General features: G+C 38.3%; 1 protein-coding gene across 2 annotated transcripts in view; it reads right to left on the minus strand.

Annotated features, from left to right (window-relative positions):
• Positions 1-261: 261 nt before the first annotated feature.
• Positions 262-27,977, minus strand: part of CACUL1 (CDK2 associated cullin domain 1) — a 53,656-nt gene continuing 25,940 nt past the window's right edge. For both annotated transcript variants that reach the window (XM_068398752.1, XM_068398751.1), the window contains 5 exons: positions 25,986-26,088; positions 12,338-12,427; positions 7,793-7,931; positions 4,433-4,476; positions 262-3,245 (listed from right to left, as the gene is read on the minus strand). In XM_068398752.1, the coding sequence (XP_068254853.1) occupies positions 3,205-3,245; positions 4,433-4,476; positions 7,793-7,931; positions 12,338-12,427; positions 25,986-26,088 (417 nt within the window). In that variant the 3' untranslated portion in view covers positions 262-3,204. The remainder of the gene's footprint in view (positions 3,246-4,432; positions 4,477-7,792; positions 7,932-12,337; positions 12,428-25,985; positions 26,089-27,977) is intronic.

The raw sequence follows: 27,977 nt of genomic DNA on the forward strand, positions 1-27,977 counted from the left end.
GGCTGATCATATTTCTATCAAACAACAGGAGTCAAAAACTTTTGCTTCAAAGTATTCATCCACAAATACTTCCTCAACAACTGCAGAAAGGCATCAAGGAGATCAGCTGTAAAAGAGTTGAGTACTTACCTGATTAGACCCCCACCCCGCTTCATCACTTGTATCAAAGACCATCTTGACCATATATTGACAATTGCCTACTATTACAGTAGTCAGCAGGATGAATTTAAATATTTCAACTTCCCAAATCAAGAAATGAAATTAATCTAAAAATATTTTAATGTAGCAAGTTTGGCTATAGAACCAGTGCAACATAAAGAGGACACCCATTGTATAACCAACTTTACTGCTTAATCTTAACAGAGTAAGCTACAGATGCAACGGATTTACCACAAGTTATTTGGTTAAATTAAATACCGCACTTAGGATCATGCTGTTGGTAATTGTGGCTTTACAGTACCAATGCTCAAGTTGGCTGAGTTAGTTTTACTGTAAGTAAAATGCAAGTTTACAGAGAAAATAATTTAGTATAGTACGCTGTATTCTGTTTCATGCTCAGTCACAATGACACCGTCTTCAACAGATAAACAATATTTCAGCATTATGTTAATAATGCCAAAACATACAGGAATTTTAACGCCAAATTTACAACATAATACAGTGCTTAACAAACAGGTGTCTTGGGTACGGTGGCCAAGTGAGAATGCTACACAGGACTGAGAAGTATCCAAGCACTGCCCAGTGCATACGAAGTGAACCACGCTGACAGGAATGCTCTACCTTTTGATGGAATTATTGTTTTAGAAGGTTATGCCCCAAACATAATGCAACGTAAAATGAATGTTGAACCCTTGCCTCAACATGAAGCAAAAGCACTAGATGTTATTTAAAAACTCAAACCAGTAAAACCACGTTAAGAACAGAAAGAAATTGTGAACGCTTGACAAAGATGACAGAGCTTGATTACTGTATTATGTGAACTAGAATGGTAATGAAGTTGTAAACAAACCTTAACCAAACTAGGTTAATGCATCTATTCTTAACTCAAGAATATTGCCATTTCAGCAAACGGTGATTTTTAAAGCTAAGGACACTATCAGAGTGTATTTTTGTTTAAAGCCAAAACTGATAAAAATCCAGAAGCTGGCAAATCATTTTTGTTCCCTGTTAGCCTTCATTACCTTCTTCACTGCGTACTTCAACAACATTTTCAAACCTCCTGCTTTTATCTAAGTCTGCTTCAACTTAAGTAGCTGGTAGCAAAGTTGAAGCAAACGCTATCAACACTTGAAAAATCCAGAGTGGTTTCGTTTCCCACTGTTGGGGATGAGATTAGACTGCTGGCATTGTTCTACATAGAAAACAAAATATTCGTATTTAATTTTAGAAGAAAAACTTCCTCAAAATTAAATAGGCTTTGCAAATATGCAGAGAATCGGATCTGAATCTGACAATCACAGCAGTGTCCTCCTTCTTCCTCACCCTCCAAACTAACAGCATTGCCAAAGTGGCTGATGTGAAACCAACAGAACTAAATTCCTTTACATGAACCCTGGCTACTAAACAAAAAGAAAAAGAAAATTTGTCCCTGCCGCATCTATTTTTTAATCTTTTTCCTGCATTTTGTAATGAACTCATGCAAGCATAAAGGGAGTTGTGTTGGTTTTTTGTGTGTTTTTTTTAAACAGGCATAAGAGTTGTGCAAGAGAAAACTGAACAAACTTTTGTTTCACTTTAGAAAGATCTTATATTACCAACTCATTTCTCTTCACAACTAAAGACGATAAAAATAAATCCATAGCAATAAAAAAAGAAAAAAACAACCTGTAGTCAAACTGCTTTTTCAAGTATGTTTCTCCCCTCACGAAAGAACTGCATTAGCCATGCTACTGATTAAAACCCATGCCACAATCATTAGGATTTAGACCATAGGTCCAGATCTCCTGGAAGTGGGCTCAGCTGGATCACCAGCTGAGTTTACACAAGACTGGAAGCAGAAGGCCAATGGTACACACACATGCATTACACCACTCCTCAACTCCCTGATTCTGACTACATCCACTGTCACACCCTCATCACATCCCCGAAACAGAAATGGCACAGGAGCCACAAAGTGATCTTGAATAGGTACCATCATTCGCTGATCAACCAGGTGCAAATCCAGTTTGTGCTGACGGAGATGCAGTTTGCAGATCTATTAGACTGGAGAACTTTGCCCACAATATTTCTACATAGCACAGTATAAAACACATCTTAGTATTTCATTCAGTCTGCAATTCGCATCTCAATCTACTGCAATTATGGAAGCCAATGAAAGGTCAGTGAGAGGCGTTCTACGAGAGTTGGTCCCAGCATTAAACACTAATACATATGAAAAATAAAAGGGGACAAACTTCCAAGTCACTACTAGTGATGGCGACAGGTTCAACTTTTCTTCCTTCCTCCTTAAATTCACCTCCCAATAATGCAAGAGAAAAGTGCAACTTTGCAGCATGTTTGTTCACATCAAGTTTTTCCTCAAGAACACATTTTGCAGTAACAAAATATGGTCTATAAAGTCGCAAAGTGCACAAGCTGAAGGCACAGAGTACAAACACATAGGAAAACAGATTTCAAAATACCAAGTAACAAAAAAGAGATAAAAGAAAAACCTGGAATTTAAAACTCCCTGACAGAAGATACATTTATACGGGACCAACTCTGAAAAGGTGACAATTTTTAAACTAATGAACAAATACTGCAAAATAATGAAACTTTATTCTTATTATTTAAGTAAAAGCTCCAGAAAATACCTTGAAGTTTAAAAACTAATACACTGATGTGTTAACTAGTTTTAAGAATGTCCTTAATATTAAGAAAAGAGTGCAAAAAAGATTCTTCCTTTCTAATGCTTTTGGAAGCTGTTGAGTTCGGCTGCCCATTTCCACTTTGAAAGGATTGTTTTTCAAGGTGCATTCCTCGCAAAAAAATCGCAGAACTTGAACTTGTTGAGGCTAGACCAAGGAATCATGTCTTTCAAAGTCATCCCAATTGTAGCAGCAACTGACATTTTATTATATAAAGAAGAAAGTCCAAAACTCTTCTTTGAGGCATAGTTCGTGTCAGAGCTCGAGTATCAGCAGTTGCCAAAGGAGGCTCCGGATACCACCTGCGCTCCTCCAGTGTCTGTTCTGGCTAGGAATAGAAGCTGATCCAGTATGTTCACTATCTGTACCCCCTGGAGCTTGCACAAGCTGATGAGCCATCTGAAATTATATAAAAAGTTCAAGAAATTCTCTCATATTAAACTTCCACTTTATGTCCTTTGCCGCCCTTTCCCCCACAGCCCAAAAAACAGCATTGCCTGCAAAGCATTAACAGTCTAAACAGAAGCTGATATACCACATAAACATCCATTCATTCATTTCAGGTTGTAATAAGAGTTCATCATAAAACCGTATGACATTTTATGGTAGGAAATAAAGTGAACATAGTCAACTGAAAGCACAGGAGGAAACTTGGTAGAAAGAATGCAATAAAATGAAGAACAGTACCAGACCAGATACTATTCCCCAGTCCCCAAAGCTATTTACTGACAATCAGGACCTTGTACTTCAATCCTAACCCAATGTATGGGACTAGATTCTCAAATACTTAGGCAGCACAGAAGATGGGACCTTTGACTGATTGCACCCATATTAGGGCTGTCTGGAATAGAGCAACCAACTGAGAATGGAAATATCATTCCTCCTTGTGTCTCTTCCCCAGACTCCCTAATCTATACTGGGGGAAACTAAGGGAGCAACAAAGCGGAGAACCTCACAGTTAAACATGCAGCAAGATACTTCATCTACAAATGGAAAAGAACTCCCCAACAGAAGATACATTTCTATTCCCTGCTGCATGACTCAAACCTTTGTAGCCAAATACTGCCTTTAGTATCTCAATGCAGGCGGATCCTTGGTTGTATTAGACAGGTAATTGAGGGTTCCAAGTTGAAAAGCACAACCCCTCCAAACTCCCACTTCTGTCAACAGACAGAAACACACATCACCAGAGGGTGATTTATATCAGAGGTGGACTGGCTCATCATTTCATTGCCTATTATGTGTATCCTGACCAGGCAGAGACTTGGGACAACTGCATTCTTTCTCCTCAAGACCTCAGCTCCCACTTAAATGAAGTGGAAGAATCTTGGCCTCGGTAGCTAAGATATCTTACTACCTTACAGGTGGCTGTGGGACGCCAGCACAGTTAGCCAGGCTCTAGATCCAAGAAGTTTGTATTATTACTTAGAATAGTAAAGGTTACACTGGCAGACAGCAAGCTACACATGGAGATGCAGCCTCTGACACCTCGCCACCCCCGAGAACCCAGAAGTCAACCACTACCTGTATGCCCAACCCGTTACAGACTGCAGCACACCGGAGGGCAGAGTTAGATGCGTACTTACTGTAAGTTAACTCTTCTCCAGCTCTCTTGCGCGACTGGTCACCTCTAGGAAAGAAGGGGAAGAAAGGTATTTTCATGGTAACTAATTGAAGATGACCCTGCTCATTGCAGGGAGGTTGGACTATATGACCTTTAAAGGTCCCTACCAACTCAAACCATTCTATGAGTTTAGAAACGGGAAAACAATAGTGAAATACCTCAGCACAATCATCGACTATTACAGACTTTAGAAACAAAACGCAAACATAGCAGCAATAACACACGACTGCAGGATTCTCAATTTACTAAAACAGAAGTATAAGCTGTATTTTATAGATTTAATTAGCTCATCCTTTTGTTAAAGGTAGGAGGTTTGATTTATAGAATAATTTTTTACAAAATGGAGATGACGAAAATTGCTCATATGCAGTGTGGTCTTAAGTCATGCATAAAATTGTTTTCCTTACTTAAAACTCCTCAGCCAAACTTCGTAGAACTATGTGAAAAAACTCTGCATCTATCAGCCTAAAAAGGTCAGGTGCTCCTGAAAACTCAATAATCAGACTCTAAGCAAGTCTGAGCTGACAGCACTCCCTCTTCAAGCAGAAGATTTAAATAAATAACTAAAGTTGTATAAATGCTCGTTGACATCATTGCTCCTGAAAACCCAAAGTCAAACTCCCTTCTATTTGGAAAACGTTTTTTTCCTTTTATTCTTGCACACACAAACTCTTAAAGCTGGAAAATCTTGCTGCTTCACAAGTTTCTTGTGATGATAGATACGCTGGTGATACTGTTATATAGGCAAGAGAGATTCCAATATATTTTCATCACAGTGGTTATAGTTTCACTTTTATCTGCTGGAAGTTGGTAGAAATTGCTTGGGTTTTTTTCTAATAATACGAAGTGTTCTTCCCTGAAACCACTCTTAAGGTGATGGATCTGCTATGTATACCCTGATTAAGGTCTTTCACAAGAGAAATACTGCCAAGCAACTGGCTTATGTTCCCACTTTCTGCAGCAATAGTATTAAATAGTGTTGATAAGCTGACTATTTCAGCCAGAGCCTGACATGCCATTAATGCCGCTGAAGACACCTCACTGTGCTGTGCTCCTCATGGTTATTGTTGTAGGAAGCGCAGCAGCTGACATCACCATTTTTTGGTACAATTAGAGGAGAACAGATGACATTTCATACTAACACAGAAGAGAACAGACTTGGCACACTACTTGGTAAAAGAAAAAAACAACCCTTCTATATGTATAAATATATACATCTATATGTGTAGGAATATAGCCTCAGAACAATTCTGAAAAGTTATAAATAAACATAACCTATGTTCATAACACCAGAAGAAGCATATTACATCTTGAAATATATTTCAAGGCAAAATGCGTTTCAAATACCACTGCAAAACGCCAGGTAGCAAATATATTACCTGTACTTCACTTTTCTTTTACCCATGTCCTTTTAATGACTCGACTAACACATTATATAGCCTCCATGTTTACCAGACTGCACTGACTCCCTGACAGTACAACCACATAAAATATACTGTGCAAAACACATTCATCAGAGGCTAAATGCCATCAATCAGGTATTCCACTGTAAAGTTTTAGTTTGCATTTTTATTTAATAAATTGAAAGCAAGCTACATAGAAACAGCAGTTGCACGAAAGCACGGGCTAGGGTGGGCCAATTTTCTAAACCTGTAAGGCATACCAAAACTCTTCCCATGTCCAATATCCAGAAGATCCCACACCACAGAAAGACAAAAAGGAAGAGGAACTCTAAGAAATTAGACTCTGCAAACAATACGTGACACAGAAACCTTTCCTTAGTTCTTCCTTGTTAACTCTCCTCAAGCCCTAATCTCTTCTTTGTCCCCACCTATCACACAGGACAGAAACAGTTCCTATGGATTTGCATTAGTTCCAGTGCTAGAGAATTACTCTTCTGCATCAAACAGCAGTTGCTAAAATATATTCCGAGGATCCCACCAAGTCTCTAACAAGAGAGCACCACAGAGGCATCTAGCCTTTGCAATGGTCAGTATCCTTCCTGCTACCCTTCCTAGCCTTTTATGCAGTATCCTCCTCACAGTACCAGCCAAAGAACTTCACAGCCAAGCTAACAAGCCTGTCTTATTTTCGGGTACCTAGGGAAAATGTTTTTGAAACCAAGTGTTTTTGTGGATATGGACCGTTACTACTTGAAATTTTATTTTTAATTCTCTGTGAAACCGGTGAAATGCAGTTGTAAGCAGAACTATTATAAGCCATCTACAGAATTAGTAAGATATTGAAAGTCAGACAAAACTAAAATGTTCCTCTTTCTGTTTTGTTGTGTGCATTACATTCTTTTGTCAGTATTATATGCCTACTCAGTTTCAAAGTCTCAAACTTCTATTTCTTGGGCCAAATGCACTGCTTGAAACTGTGACATCAGCCCAAGCTCTCACAGCTTTGTTTTTAGTGTCTTAACTCATGCATATCTATCATTTTCCTCAACAGAGAGCCTTACAAGGAGTGAGTCTACAATACCATTTGCATTTGGGTCAGTAGTAGAGTTTTGAAGCTCAAACCAAGGTTTGAAGAGAGAGATTACCTTTGAGGAAAGCTACATGGGAGTATGAAATCCAGGAGTACATCTAACACTAAATATACCCACACCTAGTGGGTGTTCAAACTACAGGACCAGATTCTCAGTGTTGCACAGGTAACAGGAAAGATGAAGATGTATTCTCTTCATGCAGAAACGATCCTCTCAGGAACAGAGCATGAGAGCTTCCCCAGCCTGATCTTGGCTTGTCAGACTACTGCAAAAGTGGTACACTACTGTGGTGAAAGCGCTGTGCTTCTGTCTAGGCAGTTAAATAGAAGAGCACAGAGCAACAGCCACAGTCCAGAGTGAATAGTACAGGTAATGAACATTTTCCGCTGTCTCTTTTGCTGTTTATTCTTTTTTTTTTCCTCCCAATTCAATACTCAAGAGAAAGGCCTATTTAAAATAAACACCTTGACTGTATAAATAGCTCCAAAAGTAGAACAAGAAGTCATCGACTGACCTTTTCAGAAGTATCATGAAAAAAAAGTCACCCTATAGAAAATAAATGGCCAAAGTAAAGGCTAAACAAGAGCATTGTTCATCAGTAACGTTCATCACGGAGGCATGAACTGTAAAGCAATCTGTTTCATGAAAATATTTCAAGACTTCCGATCACCTACTACAAAACACGTGGAAAGTAAGGCCGTATTTCAGATACTGAGTTCTGAAGGTTCTTTATTAACTCAAATTATTTTTCAATATTTTTAGGTGTATCCATTTTTACCATTTCAGCACTGTCCAGCACAATTACTACTAAAGACTAATAATTATTACCTCGTAAATCCATTCTGCATAAGCTCTCTTTGAAGTTTCTGGTCTTGAGCAGCATATTCCTGAAGCTCAGATTCCACAGCAGGGGGTAGAATATTTGGGATGAATTTAGAAAATAAAGCTGGTGCCATCTGTACCCATTCTGTAAGAAGAGGGAAAGCAACAACAAAACACTTTGAAGAGATCTTTTGTGAAAATTTTACTCTTTGAAAAATGTAACTTTGCTTTATTTTAAATATGTTTGAGGATCTTGAATTAAAAAAAAAACAAAAACAAAAAAACAAAAAAACAAAAACCACAACAAAAAAAAACCCAAACCCATCCCTCAAAAACCACAAAAACCAAGCCTCAAAGCAGAACAAATAATCAGATTGTTTACATGTAGATAAAGGAATTACTTTTTTTTTTGTCAACTGCCTCATCATCAAATTGAAAATCAGTTCTTGCTGTATCTCACAGGGTCTGCTGAGTCTCTGGACACTCTCAAGGAGAGGCACTGACGATCAGGAAACTCACCTTGATAATCAGATCATTTGTAATACTTTACTCTGGGAAGCATATTCACAAAATTTACACTTCTCTTCCCTGAGCCTCACTTCTAGAAAGCACAGTAATATGACCTACAACCCTGCTTCTCCATCCCCCATTTCAAACGGATTAATGCAATTCTCTTGCTGGTCTTCCAAAGCTTAGATGAACACTTTTTAATGTTCATTATATAATTTTAACCTGTATTCGTTCAGCTTCAGGATAGAAAGGTGATTTAGTTTCACTACCCTGAACGTTGCCTTACAGAAGCAAGACAGTTTACCTTAAAGCTGCTTCAAGGCTGATGATAATAAACACAGAAGACCAAGCCAAGGATGAAAATTTGGTTTATAGCAACTGTGTAAGAAGTTCTGAGAAAAATAAATACTTCAAGTATTTCTGAAGCCACACTTTCCAGAGGTTGTAGCAGTTATCTTAAACTTCATCTTTACTGGGAAAAAAAAGGATGATTTTAAATATATTCACTAAGGCATATCACGAGTTTTTATTCAATTCCCACATATGGTTACTTGGTCCATGTCAAGCTTCAAAAGTCTTTAATCAGTGAACTCACTAAATAATCATTACTAGTGTACAGGTAGTTTAAACAAAAATCAATGCACTAATCTCCCTCATCAAAGAATCATAGAATCATTTAGGTTGGAAAAGACCTTTAAGATCATTAAGTCCAATCGTAAATCTAACACGGCCAAGTCCACTACTAAACCATGTCCCTAAGCATCACATCTACAAGCCTTTTAAATACCTTCAGGGATGGTGACTCCACCAATTCCCTGTGGTGGAACACCACAGCCTGTTCCAATGCCTGACAACCCTTTTGATAAAGAAATTGTTGCTATTATCCAAGCTAAATCTCCCCTGGTGCAAATTGTTACTTGGGAAGAGACTAACACCCACCTCACTACAACCTCCTTTTAGGTAGTTGTAGAGAGCGTTGAGGTCTCCCCTGAGCCTCCTTTTCTCCAGGTTAAACAACCTCAGTTCCCTCAGCTGCTCCTCATAAGACTTGTTCTCCAGATCCTTCACCAGCTTTGCTGCCCTTCTTTGGACTCTCTCTAGCACCTCAATGTCTTTCTTGTAGTAAGGGGCTCAAAACTGAACACAGTATTCAAGGTGCGGCCTCACCAGTGTTCAGTACAGGGGGACGACCACTTTCCTTGTCCTGCTGGCTGCACTATTCCTGATACAAGCCAGGATGCTGTTGACCTTGTTGGTCACCTGGGCACACCGCTGGCTCATATTCAGCTGGCCATCGATCAACACCCCCAGGTCCTTTTCCACCAGGCAGCTTTCCCGCCGCTCTTCCCAAAGCCTGTAGCAGTGCATGGGGTTGTTGTGACTTAAGTGTAGGTCCCGACACTTGGCCTTGTTGAACCTCATACAGTGGCCTTGGCCCATCAACCCAGCCTGTCCAGATCCCTCTGCAGAGCCTGCCTACCCTCAAGCAGATCAACACTCCCACCCAACTTAGTGTCATCTGCAAACTTACTGAGGGTGCACTCAATCCCCTCATCCAGATCATTGATAAAGATATTAAACAGAACTGGCCCCAATACGGAGCCGTGGGGACACCCCTCATGACCAGCTGCCAACTGGATTTAACTCCATGAGCAGCCAGTTTCTCCAGGAGAATGCTGTGGGAAATGGTGTCAAAGGCTTTACAAAAGTCTAGGTACACAACATCCACAGCCTTTCCCTTGTCCAATAAGCAGGTCACCTTGTCATAGAAGGAGATCAGGTTAGTCAAGCAGGACCTGCCTTTCATAAACCCATGCTGACCAGGCCTGACCAGCTGGTTGTCCTGTATGTGCTGTGTGATGGCACTCAAGATGATCTGCTCCCCGGCAGGGAGGTCAGACGGACAGGCCTGTAGTTCCCTGGATCCCTCAGATCATAGCAGTGCTCAATAAAAAAAAAAAACACACACACACACAAAAAAAAAAAAAAAAAACCCAAAAAACAAAAACAACGAAAAATACTCTACAGACATGAAATGACACTTTTCATCTTATGAAATACAGTAAAAAAGTACCACATAGAACGTGTTGCCTACTAAAAACCTACTGCTACTGAATAATTTAGCCAAGCTAGTAAACGGACTTGGAATTCACAACACAAAATACTGTGGATCTCGCCACTGCGAGATCATTATAGGTGAGGTGAAAGAAGTGTTTCAGATTAAATCCAAGTGCACCAACTAGCAGCCTGACCACCTGTCCAGGCTTCAGCTTTTTCTATTGTGGCGATCACATGCTGGAGCTAGAATTAGAAGACAATCTTTTCTGGTGACATTTGAAGTCTAACAGCTGTCAAGTACTTTCAACTTGAAAAGAAAGTAAAAGAAGAAAAAGTAAAAGAAGAGAAAGCCCATGGCCACCAGCCACATCAGCATTGCTTCTCCTTTTGCTCTCTGCACTGTTTAAACAGACACTTCCCAGTGCTGCTCTAATCCCCCAGCACCTCCCACTGTCCACATCTTCCGCTTTACTTCCCCAGTTATCTCCTCTCTAGTCCCCATGATACCTCCAACGGAGCATGTCCCACTGAATAAGTGAGAAGCATTACTTCAGAGGAACTCTTGCCCTGATTGCTTCAGAATTCATCCTCAAGAACCAGCACCACCAAAGAACAGCCTTTTACATTAAGAAGTCTATCCTGTGCTCTTCTGGTTGGAATGGCATTAAAGTTCCTCATTTTCTCAGAGACCGAGAAGTTTGAGGAGTAGGTAATTAGAGCAAATGTGTATCTATCTGCTAAAGCTACAGCTTACAGTCAATTACCTGGGTCTTCCTACCCAGCTGCAGAAAGCAGATACCACAAATTGTAGGAACAAATTTTCATACTTGCAGAGATAAGACACCTATTCAAAATCTCATTAGGCCCATGATACCAACCCATACTTGTGTTGTGAAGTAGACAGCAAGATAGGGATCATCTGAAACGGAAAACTGGGAAATCACAAGTGCATCATCTACAATATTTAAGTGCAGTACAAGCAAACCACACTGAGCTGCTTTCAAAAGAATTATACTTTTATACCCATGTATATACCTTTCCTTTTTTTGGTACTGAAGTTTCTTAAAAAATTAGTATTGCCCTAAAAATGATGGTAAAATGTTAGTTTTGCTGTTCTAAAAATACATCCTTGCTTACTGAAAGTGCTTTATCCATGCATTTTGTAAATGGAGGGTCCACCACATTTCTGGCTTGTATACATGCTAAACATTGCACTAAAGCTTTTTTGTAAAGCTCTCACAACCTCATTTCTATTTCTATAAATGGGGATTGCAAAGCAAAAATAGACTGAAGCTCAGACACAATTCTTCTCTCAGTCACACCAAGGTAAAAAGAAAATATCAGTATTGTAAAAGGCAGGGAAGCAGGTACCATTTATTTATGGATATTTTGAATACTTCCTGTGTTTCTAAAGTCTTCAAGCACAGGCTAGGGCTCTACTCAGTTCAAAATTGATTAAAATCTGCAACACTATCTTCCTCTCAATAGAATTGTTGCACAAGATGTCATGATGTACTCATGAGTTAAGTTAAGCTCTTCCATGAAGTAATACCAACAAAATAATGCCTTCATAGAAGAAACAGTCTTTCATCTCACGTCAAAGATCTGGCCGTTTTAAGTGCGACTCACAATATAACTTTCACCATTTCAATACTTCTAAACTTCTGCCATGACTGACTCATTAAACAGCCTGATTTCTTTATTTCTACAGAGCAAAAGAAATAGGTCTTCCCTTTGTCTCCAGAGTAGAGAGCTGTTTTTTTTTTGTTAAAATGCATTTGGTATTCACATGGTACCTTGTGCAGGTCAGAGATGGGCAACAAGAACCACCAGAGCCTTTGCATAGTAGAGCTAAGCATTATAATGGACAGAACACAACACACGTTTGTTTAAATGTGCATTAGACAGAGACCACATACATATTTAGGACAACCTATCACAACCACAGTACGAGAGACTCAGAGAAACATTTTTCTTTTTTACCTGGTCGTAGTGTATACAGTCCTTTCACAATATTTGCCATGGTTGAAGGAGTTATTTGAAACGGTGTTGACTGAGCTTCCAAAAGTAAAGCTGAAATAAAATTAAGAGAATTAGCAATTTTTCTCATCAAGACATATAGGCTCTTACACATTTCTTTGTATTAAAGAAATACAGTAGTTGTGCTTTTTTTGTTATCCAAGGTCCTCACAAAGGAAACAGCCACGTATCTGACTGACAACTTACTTATCAAGAGTAATAAAACATCGTTAAGTAGAAGTGTTCTGTTCAAATTATGTATGATGAAAATGTGAAATAACTTATTTTTCATCCATTTTCAGAGAGGCAGCAAGACCTGCAAGGAGAAACCAAGCAAGCGATGGCTCTAAATATTCAGATGCAGAACTGAAGTAAACAATTTATTTTTAGAAGCACTCTCATACTGAATGTGCTGAACACCTGGAGATCCACAAATCCTCACTTTACAGCACTTAGCATCTTGTCCATAAAACTAAGGCTGGATTGAAAGAGTATGAATAAAGTCCAAGTAGTGTTAAAAAAAAAAAAAAGTAAAAATCAAATAAAAGTTGTTTGTTTTTTAAACACAAGTGAACTTTTCTATTTCATTTTTGGTATCTTCTGTAGTAACCATTGCAATAATTGCATCTTCCTCTTGTGGAAAAACCTGGCAATAGCAGATTTATTGCTTATGTTACAATAGCCAGGCCCTTAGCCTGCCTTTTATTTATTTGAGGTTTGTACATACATCTGAATTACAGAAACAAACAAAAAAATAAAATCAGTAAGGGTTAAACCAACTGCTGCCTTTCAGGTTTTATGCCTCTACAAAGGAACTGAGCAGTATATACACCTGTCTGTACTCACTATGCAGAGGAGAAATGACTCTTACAATTCTGCCTAAAGGGTGTATCTCTTGTCCTCTGCTTTTTAAACTTCAAAGCTTCTCCAGTTCTGTCTTCAGCATCTGCCACTATAGTACTCACCATAAAAAGAAAAATCTTTGGCAGCATGTTCTTCTCTATGTGATACTGTTTAAGTGGCTCATGTAATAGAGAGATTAAAAAGAAAGTATTTTTTCTAATCTCCAAGTAATCAAAGTGGTTATATTTAACTGTTATAGATGAATTTATTTTACAAAGAACCATCTTAAAAGTGCTTGCTCCTTTCAGCCGAAGCCTTGAGAGGGTGAGAGCCTCTGATTTGTTTTGTAATGACATATTTACAGCCTCTTTCCTAAAGATTTTTCAAACAGCCTCTTGGCAGCCAGGAAAGTTGCAAATCATAACATTAAAAGAGGCATAATGCTTTATAAGGAAGATATGCGGCAGTAATGCACAATCCAAATAATGTGTTTGTATGTGTGTATATATATATATACACACACACACATTTAATTAGACTGTAGATGCTTCTTCATCAATAGATTTGTAAAGTGTCCAGAGAATTGTAAATTTGTTCTTCATACATAGACATCAAATTATATTCCCAAGATATATATAACAAATTATTTAAAACAAGCCTACATAAAACCACGAAGTCCAGAGTTAAAAGTCACTTCAACATTTTGAATGATGTTAAGAAAATAAAATATAGCTTCTTGACTTTATTCCTGATAAACTGAAAATTGTGCTCTCAGTAGTGTCCAAGTTATAACTAGCAAAAGCAATTAAAAAATATTTCAGAAGATACTTTATCTAACTGTATATGTACAGGACATACTGTGGAAAGAAGCTATTCAGAGTTGCTTTGGGGACAAATACAGGCATTAACGGAAGCTGCTCACAGCTACGTAAGTAACTAGAGGGCATCTGACTACTTGGATACCTCTGACTAAATGGAAAATTGCAGGTTACACTTATGCCATCTACGGCTGAAATCTGAAATATGGTGCCTATACCCTGAGCACACAGTCGTATGTACTATCATCTTTCAATTACTTTTTTGAAAAATAACATAGAACAAGTAGATGGCAGAGACAAAGAAAAATCTTATTTTATGGTCTACATGGACCAAAGACAAGAGGTGATGAGGACACCAGACTGGCAGCCCATCTCATGCCTCTCAGCCTGTGGTACTGGAGACATGCTGAGGGTACAAGATGCTCCACCCTTTCTCCTTCCCTTCCAGCTAATGAAACCCCCCCCCAGCACTCCCACAAGTGGTCCTTAACACGTTCAAGGTGCTGACCAACAGATTCGTAAAAGCAATAGTTTAAGAGAATAGTCCACATCTTGAGTATAGTTCACCACTATAAATATGCAATATTATTTGTCACTTCTTTAGGGTAATATTCACCCATGAAGCTAATTTCAGTTGTGATCCATTGAGACAACATGAACAGATGTATTTGCAATATAAAGCAAGTAAAACGAGCAGCCACTTGTTTCTGTTCTAGATTACTGACCACATCACCTGGCATTAGAAAGGGATTTCATGAATAAATCAGTGGAATAATTCACCTGGAGATCAACCCTACAGAAATATCTTCTTCATCACCTTATTGCAGCTTCAAAAATTAACTTTTCTTGTCTTTGTTTCTGCAACTGCTTACACAACATGCTACAAGGCAAATTTAAATCGCTCACTCCCGATTTACAGTCAGTAAATATAAGCATGATGGTATTATATTTGACAACAATATAACAAAGTAATGGCATATATTTCCTGTTTCTCATCAAAGAAAAGTAAAAGAATATACTATTTGTTAAGCCATACAGTATAAGCTAATCCAGCCTACACCTTCTCCAAAAGCTAGATATCAATACCTGAAGTATGAATAGCACTACTGTAGGACAGGTATTTTCAGAATGATTTCCGTAAGAACGAATGAGACTCCTCTCTCTGGATAGATCTGAAAAATCTCAGTGCAAGTTTATAGACAAAGATGTAAATACATAAAAGATGTAGAACTCCACACACAAATTCTTCTTCAGTTTTGCAACGAAAACTATCCAAACTTTCAATCCTGTATTACTTCTTCAGAGAGGGTCATTCAAACTCAAGGAACAGAAACAGCTGTGCCAGACACGCTGAAGTTACTTCTGTTACTTTATAATCTCACAAAAGACCTCCATCATTAAGGCTTTGGCTCTTGCTTCATTAGAATAATTAATGAGACTCTACAACACAGGAGTTGCACAGACTCCTCCTACCTACTCCCAGAAGCTCCACCTGCGGCATTTACAAAGATAGAGCAGGGTGAGGCAGAATAAAACTAAACCTCAGATGACACTATGATACTATCTGACCACCTCCACATATTGCATTTTACAGACTAAGTAACCAATATGCAAAGAAGTTAATTAACCTGCAAATAGTCTTGAAAATAACTCATGGCAGGATCAAAGAAGAGAAGTGTGGGTTCCCATGATGAAACGCTTTAATTCCAGAAAGATACAAGATGCTTTGAAATATTGTTGAACCAACACAATACCCAGAATGGCCTCAGGATTTTCTTTGAGGAACTGGTGGATGAACTACGCTGGAGTAAGTGAGGTATGAACATGCAGCACTTCAGGTACTCTGTAGTAACTGAGTTACTCCATCTTTGCAGAGTAACACTGAAGACGCTTGTCCCTCAATGAAGGTTTAGGCCACTTCCTAACTACAGTGGGGTACTTGGGGCAAGATCCAGGACCCCAGTAATGCCAGGAGTAGCAGATGATATCTTCCAAGTTCAAACTCACTCGTTCATAGCTCAAGAGTCACTTACAAAAACTAAGAGTCAGCTATTCTAAAAATCTATCCTTCAACATTCCTTTCAAAATAGACTTGTTTTGCTTGGCAAAGATGTAATTTTTCTGGCAGAACAGTGAAACTTTTGCATGTTAGTGCACAAGATTTTTTTTCTTCCCTTTGCAGTAATCTAACAGAACTTCAAAGATATTTTAATAAATCATATGTAAGTATGGCTTTGGCAGATGTGTTCAAAGTTGTAATTATTCAACAATGCACTTAAAAAAATTATAAAATGTATTCCCACTAAAAGCAACTCTGACAGCTTTCACAACTAAGGCGTTAGCCAGCTGTTGCTCTCCAGTCTTCAACAGAAGCAGAACTGATTGCTTAACAAAGCTACAAAGTAAAACAAATGTATTCCAGAGATCTTTATCCCATTGTACAAACTGTGCTCTTTAGTACTTAATTCCAATATATATGCAATATTTATATTATTTTGCAGAATAACAACTTTGATATTTCCACAGAACTTGAGCCCTTATGCAACTGTGAGAAATATAAGGATGCACAGCAGTCACGTTGGAGCTATCACCAGCACACAGTCTAAAAAAACCTTAACAGCACAGGCTCACCTGGCAGTTTGGCCCTTTAGGAATATCATCAGATCACCTGTATGCAAATCTATAGTATAATAAATTACCTTTCTCTCAGCTAAATGATATTAGGTCCATCTGACCACACATACCCTTCTACGTCACTGTGATACCATCAGATTCACCTTGAACACGGTTCCTGCATCCCAACCTTTACTCCCAAGTCCAGTCCATGCAAGGCACTTGATTGAACCCCACCTGCCAACTGCAATTAAACAGGAAGGGAACCACTACGGCTGGTGTCCAAGATGTGGCTGTTGTTTTGGGTTGAGGTTTTTTGTGAGGTTGGTTGGTTTTTTCAGGGATTTTTGTTTGGTTTTTTTTTGGTTGGTTGGTTTTTGTTCTTTGGAGTTATGGGTTTGTTGGATTTTTTCCACCTGCTGCCTATTTTATTATTAAATTGACTTATGAAGCTTGATCATACATTACCTTTTCATTACTTTAACCCAGGTACAACTTGTACATGTTAACTATTGATCTAGAACTTCAAAAGCCTTTTGCATGAAAACCAACCTTCCCTCTGGCTTAACCCTCATGTTTGCAGTTACATCAAACTCCTTGTGATTCTGCATTTCCATTTTCCTTTAAACAGAACTACAAATAAATTTTGAGCAACTTAAATTCTTGAGGCGTTTGTAATGAATTATAACGTAGATTAGAAAAAAAATGTAAAAAGTTGTATTTATTACTAAGCATTTGCCAATATGCATTTAATAAAGCCACAGATTACTTTTACAATATTCATTACACAGCCCAAAAGCTTTATTAAGTATCTAATAAAAATGCTACAAAATAAAAATTCCAAGGCTTAATCACATGGAAAATATTCAGTGTTGTAACAAGAATAAATATGAAAAATAAAGCTATAAATGTAGAAATATAGACTTTTGGACTTCTATAATTGGAAAATAAGGTGATATTTTCATGTTTATAGTTTGATGAAGGCTTATTGAAATGGGCACATTATTCACATTTCTTTACCAAGGAGCCAGATTAAACATGACAGTCATTATTTGAGACTGTATTTTTCAATGAAAAAACTTCCTTACTTTGAGGTACTGCAACCTAACCAACATGAAGCAAGAAGAATACGAAGCATAGCTGAAACTTTTTAAAATAACCTAGTTCTTTGACAAAAATTTTAGTTCAGTGACAAAATTCGTGTGTAGATTAAGTGTTATTCAAACAATATGAACATATTCTATAATACTTTGTAACAGTACTGTTTCCAATATGGTTACAATACAATTACTTCGCCCTTAGCTGTCAAATTACAGCTACCACTTCAATATTAATGATAGCAACATTAAACTGGTGTGTTATCCCTAATTGTTCCATCACCTCTACAGAACACAAAGGGTCTAAGAAAGATTAATAGCTACAAAAGCTACCCTATACAGCCCTTGAGAGGGTACAAGTACCTGCTGAGGTCTAAGAACAGACTGACATTAACGTGCCAATCCAGTGGTTTGAAGAACGAGGAATGGCTGATTATCCTGCACTAGCAGAGCCCCAGCACGCTCCCCATGCACTGGAAAAGAAGTGGAACGTATTGCAGTTGATTTTCACTATAATTATCTGTGTCTACCAACATTTGGAATGAAGACAGGAAGGAAGGAAAGGAAGGAAAAATGTTTTAAGGTTAGAATGGGAATTTGAAGTGGACGTAATGGGATTAAACTATTTGCTTATATAGAATAAACTAGAAATTAAACACTGAACAGATTCACAATCCTGAAGATGAACAAGAAAACTTTAAAAATTACTTTTAACTTGATAGTAAACGCATCCCTTCCCTACATGTCAAAAAGGACCTTTTAAGCTATAGAAACCTGTTGCTCCCCAAAACATTTGCTGTCCAAAGCTCGTATTTCAAAAGCTTTATAGCTGGGAAAAAAATAAATTAGCTTTTTGTTGTATAGGAATTCTAACAGAAATCGCGCCATTTTAGTCTGGTACAAATACACTGGAATGGATCAGTATTTTCTCCTAGTGCTCTGCTATCTGGCTTCACTTTTAAGGCCCTCAGGAAGAAATCTTCTCATTTAATTTTACCTACCCAGACACATAGGTTGATTCTAAAGAGAGAGCAAGTCACTCCACAGGCAAGTAACTCTGCCTTCTTTTTTTTTTTTTCCCGAAATCTACCATTTTCTTTTTCTGTACCATTCTTAAACTTAAAAAGGAAGAAACATAGCTTTATGAAGGTGGCAGAGTAAGGCTGTGCAGATTTTCTTCTCATATTGATTTTGGTAAAAAGTAAGCAAAGTGGTGTCTAGGGGCTGAGCAACATCCAATATACTACAGAAGGAAAGAGGCTCGGCAATCGAATGGGACATCTTTTTAACATATTGCTTCTGCCATCACAGTAGACATTCTGTGTCTCAAAAGAAAAAAGAACAGTGATTTCAAATGCTGAAGGGCAGATTCTATATTAATGCTTCAGTTCAGATTAGAAATGTGCCTTTGAAGCAAATTCACTGATCATCCCCACTTACTGCGCCTTGGTTCATATGACAGAGCTGCCTTGGAGCATATTAACTTAATTCCTTTTGGGCAAGATTAAACGAGATATGCTTGATCTACTAACTGGCACTCTGTCCACAGGACCAGACATTAGCAAGCATGAAATAAGACTCTCCAAAATGCATGTAAAGGCGAACACTGGATCCTCAGCACCAACACGTAGGTGTTTCATACTGTGTAGATCTGCTCCCTTTCCACCACACCACTTATTCATGTAGACATAGACTAAACTGTGTAAAGAAACCTTCTTTTCTTCCTACAGGGCACATACATTTCAAGATACAAACCATGGTTGTTTCCGTTATATTGAGAGGGCACGCAGTAAATGCACGCAGACCAATATGATCGTTAAGCAGATCTCTCTTATTTACGTATCTGAGGGTACATTTATACTATTCTATTGAGGGTACATTTATACTATTCTATTTTTGTACACGCTCTGTGTACATGTCATTTCTATTATGATTGGTTAGTATGCTTTGTTCACACACCTCTATATTAGTTCTGATTGGCTTATGCTAAAAAGTTATATCTTGCAGGTGCAGCATTCTTTCTTATTTTTCAACTTCCCCCATATCTTGTTGGTCTCATAGCCAAGGCCCTTGTTCTGTATTATGATTGGCTAGTTCTTTACCACCCCATTACCACCCCCTGGACATGCCTGGACATAGCTCGTTCAGTAGCTCGTTCCCACCATTGTCCCGTGGGAACCCCACACATGGTCATCGAACTTCTGCTGTCCCAAACCCGTAATGACGCTCTATGCATTTATGCCAAGACCAGGACACTCAGCTACACTGGCTTTTGATCCAACTCAGTACAGCCATTCAAGAACAAGTTCATTTATGAAACTAACTGCTATTTCCTTATGAAACATAAGCGTTAGATCTGGAAATGAGTAGCACAAAGTAGGAAAACTTCTGGAATATAAATCCAAAAGGGCAGCATACAAAAAAAGGTGGGGGCAATGCTTTCTGTTAGAAGCTGAAAAATAACAACAGTGTTTCCCCCCGTTTCCAGGGAATTTTCTCTACAGCTTGTGGGTCAAGGCAATGACAGCTTGCTTCTCACATGCAGATCATTTGAGACACATGTCAAAACGAAGGGAGAAAAAAAGAAATGCCAACTAGAGCAGGGAAAAAGTCAATCCAATCCATCTTCTTGTCTGTCTCTGCGAAAGGGGGAGACATGGGGAGCGAATAAAAAAACCCAACACATCGAACTAAACCCCATGTTCTCTGTTGTAGCTGTATAGTCAGGCTATGAACCTGGCATCAATCACAGTCCTTCTCTCAGCCTTTTGCACTGCTCTTCTCCTGGGGTATTCACAAACAAAAGCTAGATTGGAATTTATTAACAAAGGGCATTATGTCATAGCAGTACACAGCCAAAGAGATGAGGGTCCCTTGCTTCACTGACATCAACAGGCTTCTGGAGGTCAAGACAGCAAAACACATCTGCTAAGTACGTAGGTCTGGGTGCCCACGGAGCGCACACCCTCTCTTGCTTACCCACTGCACGAAACCACAGGAAAATCTCTGCACAGGAAACATGCTCCCTGCTACATTTATCAACCTCTAGCAGTTATAACTTGATTCCGTCTCTGTAATTTTGTATTAAATTTGTACCTGCTGCAGCCAAAAAGGACAATTGCACAACATCGTCAGAAAGCTGTTAGCAACCTTCTCCAACTGCAAGCTAACTTTTCTGGTACTTTTCAGAAAGCACCAACACAGTGGAAATAACTTTCCTGACATCTTCATACAGGAAAACCTTTTCCAACATAAACAGCCCTTCTGCTGAACTATAATATACCTCCAGAAAAAAAAAAAAAAAAAAAAAATATTACAAAAATGGAGCAGCAAGATCTCTTCACCACAGCTGAATCCAAGTGACATAACTGTGAAGAAACAAAGCTGTCATATGTAACAATCTTCAGAGAAAAGTTTTTCCTAGTAACTAATTAGAAACTGCAAACATAATGAAATAGGCTGCAATTCCTCCCCCTTCGGTAGACTTTTGACAAAAAAAAAAATTTTCTTGGAAAACCATGAGAAAAACTGTTACTTTTAACATTTTTACACTGGGTTTTAGCTCTGAACTCACACAAGCACTGACATGGAGAATTACATTCAATACTTGCCTACGTGCCATTAGAACCCACATACAGATAACCGCTCTGTACACTCAGGTTTCAGTAGCTAATTCTGTAATTATCCTGATATATATCATGAACAAAAATCTGAGACACACAGAAGCTGAGATCAAATGCTTTAACCCTCAATAATCATTCTGTCTATATTTCATATGTTTTCAAGCCCATGCTCTAAGATCTGAATCAGTAAGTTCCAGGGAATTGCCTCATTCAAGGGCCATGTTATCAACTTGGATCCTGATAACAATTTTAAGACCCATGAAGTCTTGGGCCCTACTTATTCTACAGCATTTTTGTCATGGCCCAAGAGGTTTCCTTTCCTCTGGATAAAAAGGACTTGTTTCTGTGATTTATTCCCAACACAGAAGGTCAAAGACGGGAACATGCAAATATTCGCTGCTTACCCCAGTCAATAGGCACAAAATCAGAAGTGTTGAAGAAAGCGGTTTTCCCTCTGATAGAGTTCACTTGCCTTCCAAGTTGAGTAACTTCCAGAAGTACAGGCAGGTGCTTCTTTGGGAAGAACCAGCTTGTATTGAATGTTATCTACCAGTACATTGCTCCTACAAGAGTAGGAACCACTTCCTGAACTCAAAACACTAACATGGAAGGAAAGAAACAGCTCATACACACCGATATAAATGACTGAAGTGACATGCTAAGGTTACCACTTATTTGGAAGCACCACAATCAACCTGATTGAATCAAACTTCCCCCAAAAGCACCACCATAAGCAAATAAGAATTCTTTTCTTCAGATTGGCTTCTAAAACTGCTTTCACCTGTATGACCAGTTTAAGTTACTGTTGCTTTTCTTCTCAATCTCCAGATGTTGACAACCTCATTAACCCTCCCAGAGCAGGACTCCAGCGTAGCGCTCAACCTTCCTTTCTTTAGTTTCCAGAAAAAGAACAGGGGTAATTGCAAACTCTTGTAATTGGAAACCAAGTGATCTATCCACCAAGGAGAAACCACAGCACACTGTTAATAGCTTTTGTCTTCTGTTAGATTCAAAAGCAAGCTTGTTTTGGGCACTAAGCTGCCAATATCCAAAAAGAGAAGAGCAGCAGTTACTTGAAAATACTCTCTGCCATTGAATTTTACCTACTGCAAGTACGAGAAGTAGAGAGCTTCAGGAGCTGTTACTCATTATCACCACTGAGGACAGTTAAAGTTTGCAATAATTGTCATCCTTTTAGACACAAGAACAAACAGGAAGGATGTTTCCAGGGCACTAAGATTACAGTCCGGGAAACCCAGGTCTAACTTACTACAAGAGATGGTGGCTGCATAAGGAGAAAAACACATATTTCTGAATTTTTCTGCTTACCAGTCATCTCATGCAGAACTCTAGAAGGAACAAAGGCAACATTCTCCACCACCCCTTCCCTAGTGACAAGGGGATATTATCTGCATCTTCCCACCTCCATTTCTGAAGCTTCTTGTAAATAAGATGCTGTATCTTCACTTGTTACATTCAGTTAAGTAGTTCTGCACATAGCAACTTCTCCCAAGCCATTTAATAGAGCAGTCTTATCAGCAAGACCCAGCTTTGGCTTTGTAAGGAAAATAATCAGGTTATATTCACTTAGTTCAAATGTATCCCCTTTAATTTGAAGGGAATTGACTTGATAAATACATGCGAGTGTAAAAGTGTTCCACAAACACAACTGTGTTCATGGATCCATGTATTATATAACTTTTTATGTATTTACTTTAACTGCTCAGAAGTGCTCTAGATAGTAGAGCTTTTTTTTTTTTTTTAAACATTTCCTCTATAAAAAAAATATGGAATCAAATCAGTGTTTGTGCAGGCAAAATTTGTCCAAGTAAAGTTCACTTAGGTGATATTTCTTCTGCAAATAATGAATTCACACCTTAATCGCTCTATTTCCTGCAAGTAAGTGCTCAGATAAGTGTTCCCACCACAGAGACCATTGTACCTGGAGTTCATTTTGCATCTTCCTGCCTTCAACCACACACAGGGACTAAGGCCGACCCAACCAGTGGGAGTTTGAGCAACATCAAACACTAAGGAAGAGATCTGTGCTGCACTGCTTTTCTGACATTTTTTTTTGCCCATCTTTTGAAGTGGAGCAGGAACTTTTTCTTAAATCAAACGAACTTGAAATGTACTTACATTCCTTCCTGAACACAACTTCAAACAGAAATGCCAGCTTCCAGGCTCTGAGAGAATGACAAGATATTACAAACAAAAACCCCTTTGTATGAAAAACATAGCAACAAATTTCAAGAGCAAAAGCAGATGTTGTTCTTGTCCTCTGAGTCTAGATCACAAACTAATTAAACCGATTTTGTTGTTTGTTTTAAACTAGAGGGAAGGCATGCTGCTTCTCATTGAAGTGGCAGCTGCAGCATCTCTTTAAAAAACAGCCCCAGGATTCCATTTCTCTATATAGATCACTATATCATTGACTTTAATTTCCTAAGCATATCCCCCTCAAAACCTTATTTTCTTCCACCCTCATAATACAAAAACACTTTTTCTGTTGAACCAAATCTACATCAAATATCAGGAAACAGCACCACACACTGACAACGACATCGGGAAGTAAAGTAAAAACTTACTTATATCCTAATTTCATAGAGCCCTTACACTTCCAAAAATTAAGGTGATATTCTTATCTATTATGGTCTGAATTTCAGCAAGCTAGAAAGAAGAGCCGAGAATGGCAGAAAATAATACAACACTAGAACTCTTTCAGCACCTCTACAGTACTACTTCATGTGCTATGTGTCTTCAATTATTTCCCAGGAATCTGTTAGCAAGTTTAGAATTTTATTTAGGAATACTTTAACTCAATTTAAAGATCCCACTATCGAAGATTTAACCAAGTCAGATCACAGTTAGGAGTTTATACATGTCAGCATATATGATCTTACTTAGGAGTAAGATAAAAACTAAATAACTTAGTTTTAATAAACTGATGATAAGACTGAAATTAAATCCAAGGAAGCTGCTCATTAAACAACAGACCCCATATACAGCAACACAGTTGGTGACAGCTTATTTTTATTTTTCAATGTTTTCTTTTAATTTTACTTCTGCAATTAACACAGAGCTAGGAAGAAATATTTCAGATTTCCCCCCCGACACATACAACCACAGGTCTTTTCAATAGTTCATCTGCAATTTCTATTTGATCCTCATATTATCATCCACAGAAAACTAATTACATAGCAACACACGTCTGACATTACTTATGTTCTAAAGATTTGACTAGAGTTACCTCTGCTTTGACATTGAAAAAAAATCGCATTAATGTTTTCATTGCCTGAAAAATGCATACACTTTAAATTAAATTTATTTAATTTTACAGCAATATCAGCTGAACTTTCCATGATCCTGTTGTAGGAATCATCTTACCAGGTTTCATGACACCGTTAAACCTCTTTGGCATAAAATAAAACATCAGGTCCACGGGTGGGCATTCCTCATTGTCCTGCGATTTCCAACGTGATCTGATCTGCTACATGACTAAAAGCTCTTCTTTGAGAGACTTTCAGATAGCAAGAAGAAGATGGCATCAGAACTGATGATCTCCCATCATTCTAGGGTACCAGGCTCCCTGATCTCAGGGTAGTCACCTTGTTCACCCACCCTTCTCCCAGGATGCCAACTCACAGTGACCCTAAAAAACATAGCAAAGCTCCTATCCCCCAGCCCTTTGCTGGAGAGAGAAGGGCATTACTACCCAAGTAAAGACAAAAGGAGAAATATTTGGTCACTGTTCAGCACACAGACAGCAATTGCTTCAGAGAAAAGAGGAGGGGAGTAGCTAGATGGAAACAGACACTGCAGTAGGGCTGGTTTACAGAAAGGAGTACACCAGGCTAGATACTGAACTCACAGTGCACAGGAACTATCCAGCTGCACAAAGCACCTACAATTGCACACTGGTCAACTGCCCACCACTATGCAAACTTTTCCAATTTGAACTCCAAGTCTGATTATCTCTGCCTTTGCTAACTGCCCTCTTAAGGGGCTACCCAGGCCAGTACCAAGGTCCCTATGCTCACACAAACACACACCGATGGTGGCAGGTTACAGGCAAACTCAGCGGTTCACCACAAGAGTTACGCACAGGAGCAATGAATGGGAAGCATATCACCTGAAGCATATTCTGTTTGCATTAGGCCATTAGTTTAACAGAGAAACTGCTGTCAGCGTTATGCAGTTCACTAACTAGCAGGGAGTACTCGAGTACATCACGACAATAACCCCAGCGGTATCACAATTCTTTGACCACACCACATTCTTAATGACACCTGTCAATATTTTGATATTAGAGAGTAACAGCATAAGCAACATGACAATAAAACATTCGTTACCTCATAATCACAAGTCATAAGGGAAAATATATATTGGTTCCCCCAGATACTCAAGAAAACCATGACTTCATACAAAATCATATTTCTGAAAAAATAAGTTGATGTGTGCCACATTCCTTCATCTGGATGCCTTAAAAGGGAATTTGTATTTAATTTCACTAGTCATTTGCCATTTTCTTCCTATTTGCTGTGGATTTCTGCAACATCTGAAAGCACTGCGGTTTTACAGACTCCCATTATAAGAAAAATTCCATAGGTTTACTTACGCATTAGGTTGTAAATGTGCTTTTCTGCAACATGTTCCGTAAACAGCTTTATAAGGTCATCTTTTAAGTCTCTGTTAAGCTTGGTTTCTATGTAAAATTTATTCTGCAAAATAAGACAGAAATTTCCAAGTTTGTTTTTCATAATAGCAAATAAAGTAAACTTACTTTTTCCTTGAATAAAAATAGTTCAAAATTTTAAAGCTGTACGCTATTTGACATGTAAAGTGCTTCCTTGGTGACTGCATTTATACTAGACAGAACATTTCTATACAACAAACAACCCCATATATTTAAAATGAAGAATGTCTGTGGTACTATTGGTAACAAACCTACTTACATACAGGCAAGCATATTTTTTTCTTTCTATATCTACATATATATCTCCGTATCAATACGGACTGGGGTGGCTGTCCAAGAACCACTTCATTTCAGAACTTTATAAACACTCTAACATCAAACTAGGGCTGGACATCATGTTTCTAACAGAAGAAAATATTTCTACCAATGTCTAAAAGTGATTAGGCCATTAAAACAGGTATGTTACAATAATAAATCACCAGTACAGCTATCCACTTGTGTGGTTCATCGATAATCTCAGAGGACAGATACTTAAAATTAATCAACTGTGGAATAAGTGATATATACAAATCTATACAAAACTGAACCACATTAAAATTTTTAAGATGTAATTATCTTGACCCACTCAGCATGAATAATAAATTCATCTCTTCAACCCTCAAAGGAAATTCTATTCTTGAGTTACTTGAGGGTCTCTATACCTAATGTACTATTTGGTGTTATTCCTCAGTTCCCAGACTGCAATTAATAGTAAGGTTTCTTGCCTGTATTTTATTCATATGTGGGTTTTAAATGCTGGAAAAAATAATTGTTTCAAGATAAATGTCCTATCATTACAACACTATCGTGGAAACAGAACAACTGAATTCGTCTGGACAACTTGTATAAAAAAGTTAAACAGATGTGGTAATAGAAAATCAACTTAATCAAAATTAATGTACTGGAACACTTATCTGAGAGATTTACTAGAGGAAGGGATATCTTAAGGGAGAAAGGTTTTTCCACACTTGAAATCAAGTTGTTCCCCTATTCACTAAAGCATTTAATACAATTGGAACAAACCCTCAGAACATTATTAAAGCAATCTTTACATTTTTTTTGTGAAATCCATTCTCTTGGCCATTACCAAAACTATACACATACCGTAATAAACCTTCCATGCAGAAACCACTTAAATCTTCAAGGAAAGCATTCAGCAACCGTTATTTACCTTTAATGAAAGCTGAACCTGTTAGAACAAAGGCAACCCGAGGGCTGAATACACGCCCCTATTGAAGTTTAGTTTTGTTGCAGTGATAAGACAACATTCTTAAAAAGATTTTTAAAAAATTCAGTAACTTCTTACTGCTGGTTCCCTCTCTGAAGGTATCCTACCTGTACAGGTGTTACCAAGGGCTATTACTTAGTTATTTGCTCCCTCACCTGGGCCTGTTCTTTGAACAGAGACTGAGAGAAAGACTCTGCAGACAGAACAGTCTGTTTCTTACAAGACAGGTTAACTTCATCTGTAATATTTTGGGTCAATAGTTAATTGCCATTGCAACAGAAATTCACACCAACTGAAGATACACATCTTCTCGGAAGTGTTAAGCTACACACCATACTACAGTCTTTCATCAGACCTAACTTCCTAAACCACTTCCACCTTGAGCTTCCTGACCACATACTACCATGTACCTACTGGTGCAACACACAGGAGTGACCAGAGCATCTCAGCACAAGTCCACTGACCTGAATCAAACCCGACAATGTCAAACTACTGATTCTTATGAGTTGACAGATGAGATGCACCCAGCTAAGGAAGTAACTTACTCTGTTCCTTTCCCAGCCTCCAGACCTTCTCACATTAAAAGTAGCTGTCAATGACATGTGCAAACTGTGATGCTTTTTGTTCAAGAGTTGGGAAACCTATAC

The sequence above is a fragment of the Nyctibius grandis genome, chromosome 4 (genome assembly GCF_013368605.1).
Source record: "Nyctibius grandis isolate bNycGra1 chromosome 4, bNycGra1.pri, whole genome shotgun sequence".
In the NCBI taxonomy this organism is placed as follows: domain Eukaryota; kingdom Metazoa; phylum Chordata; class Aves; order Nyctibiiformes; family Nyctibiidae; genus Nyctibius; species Nyctibius grandis.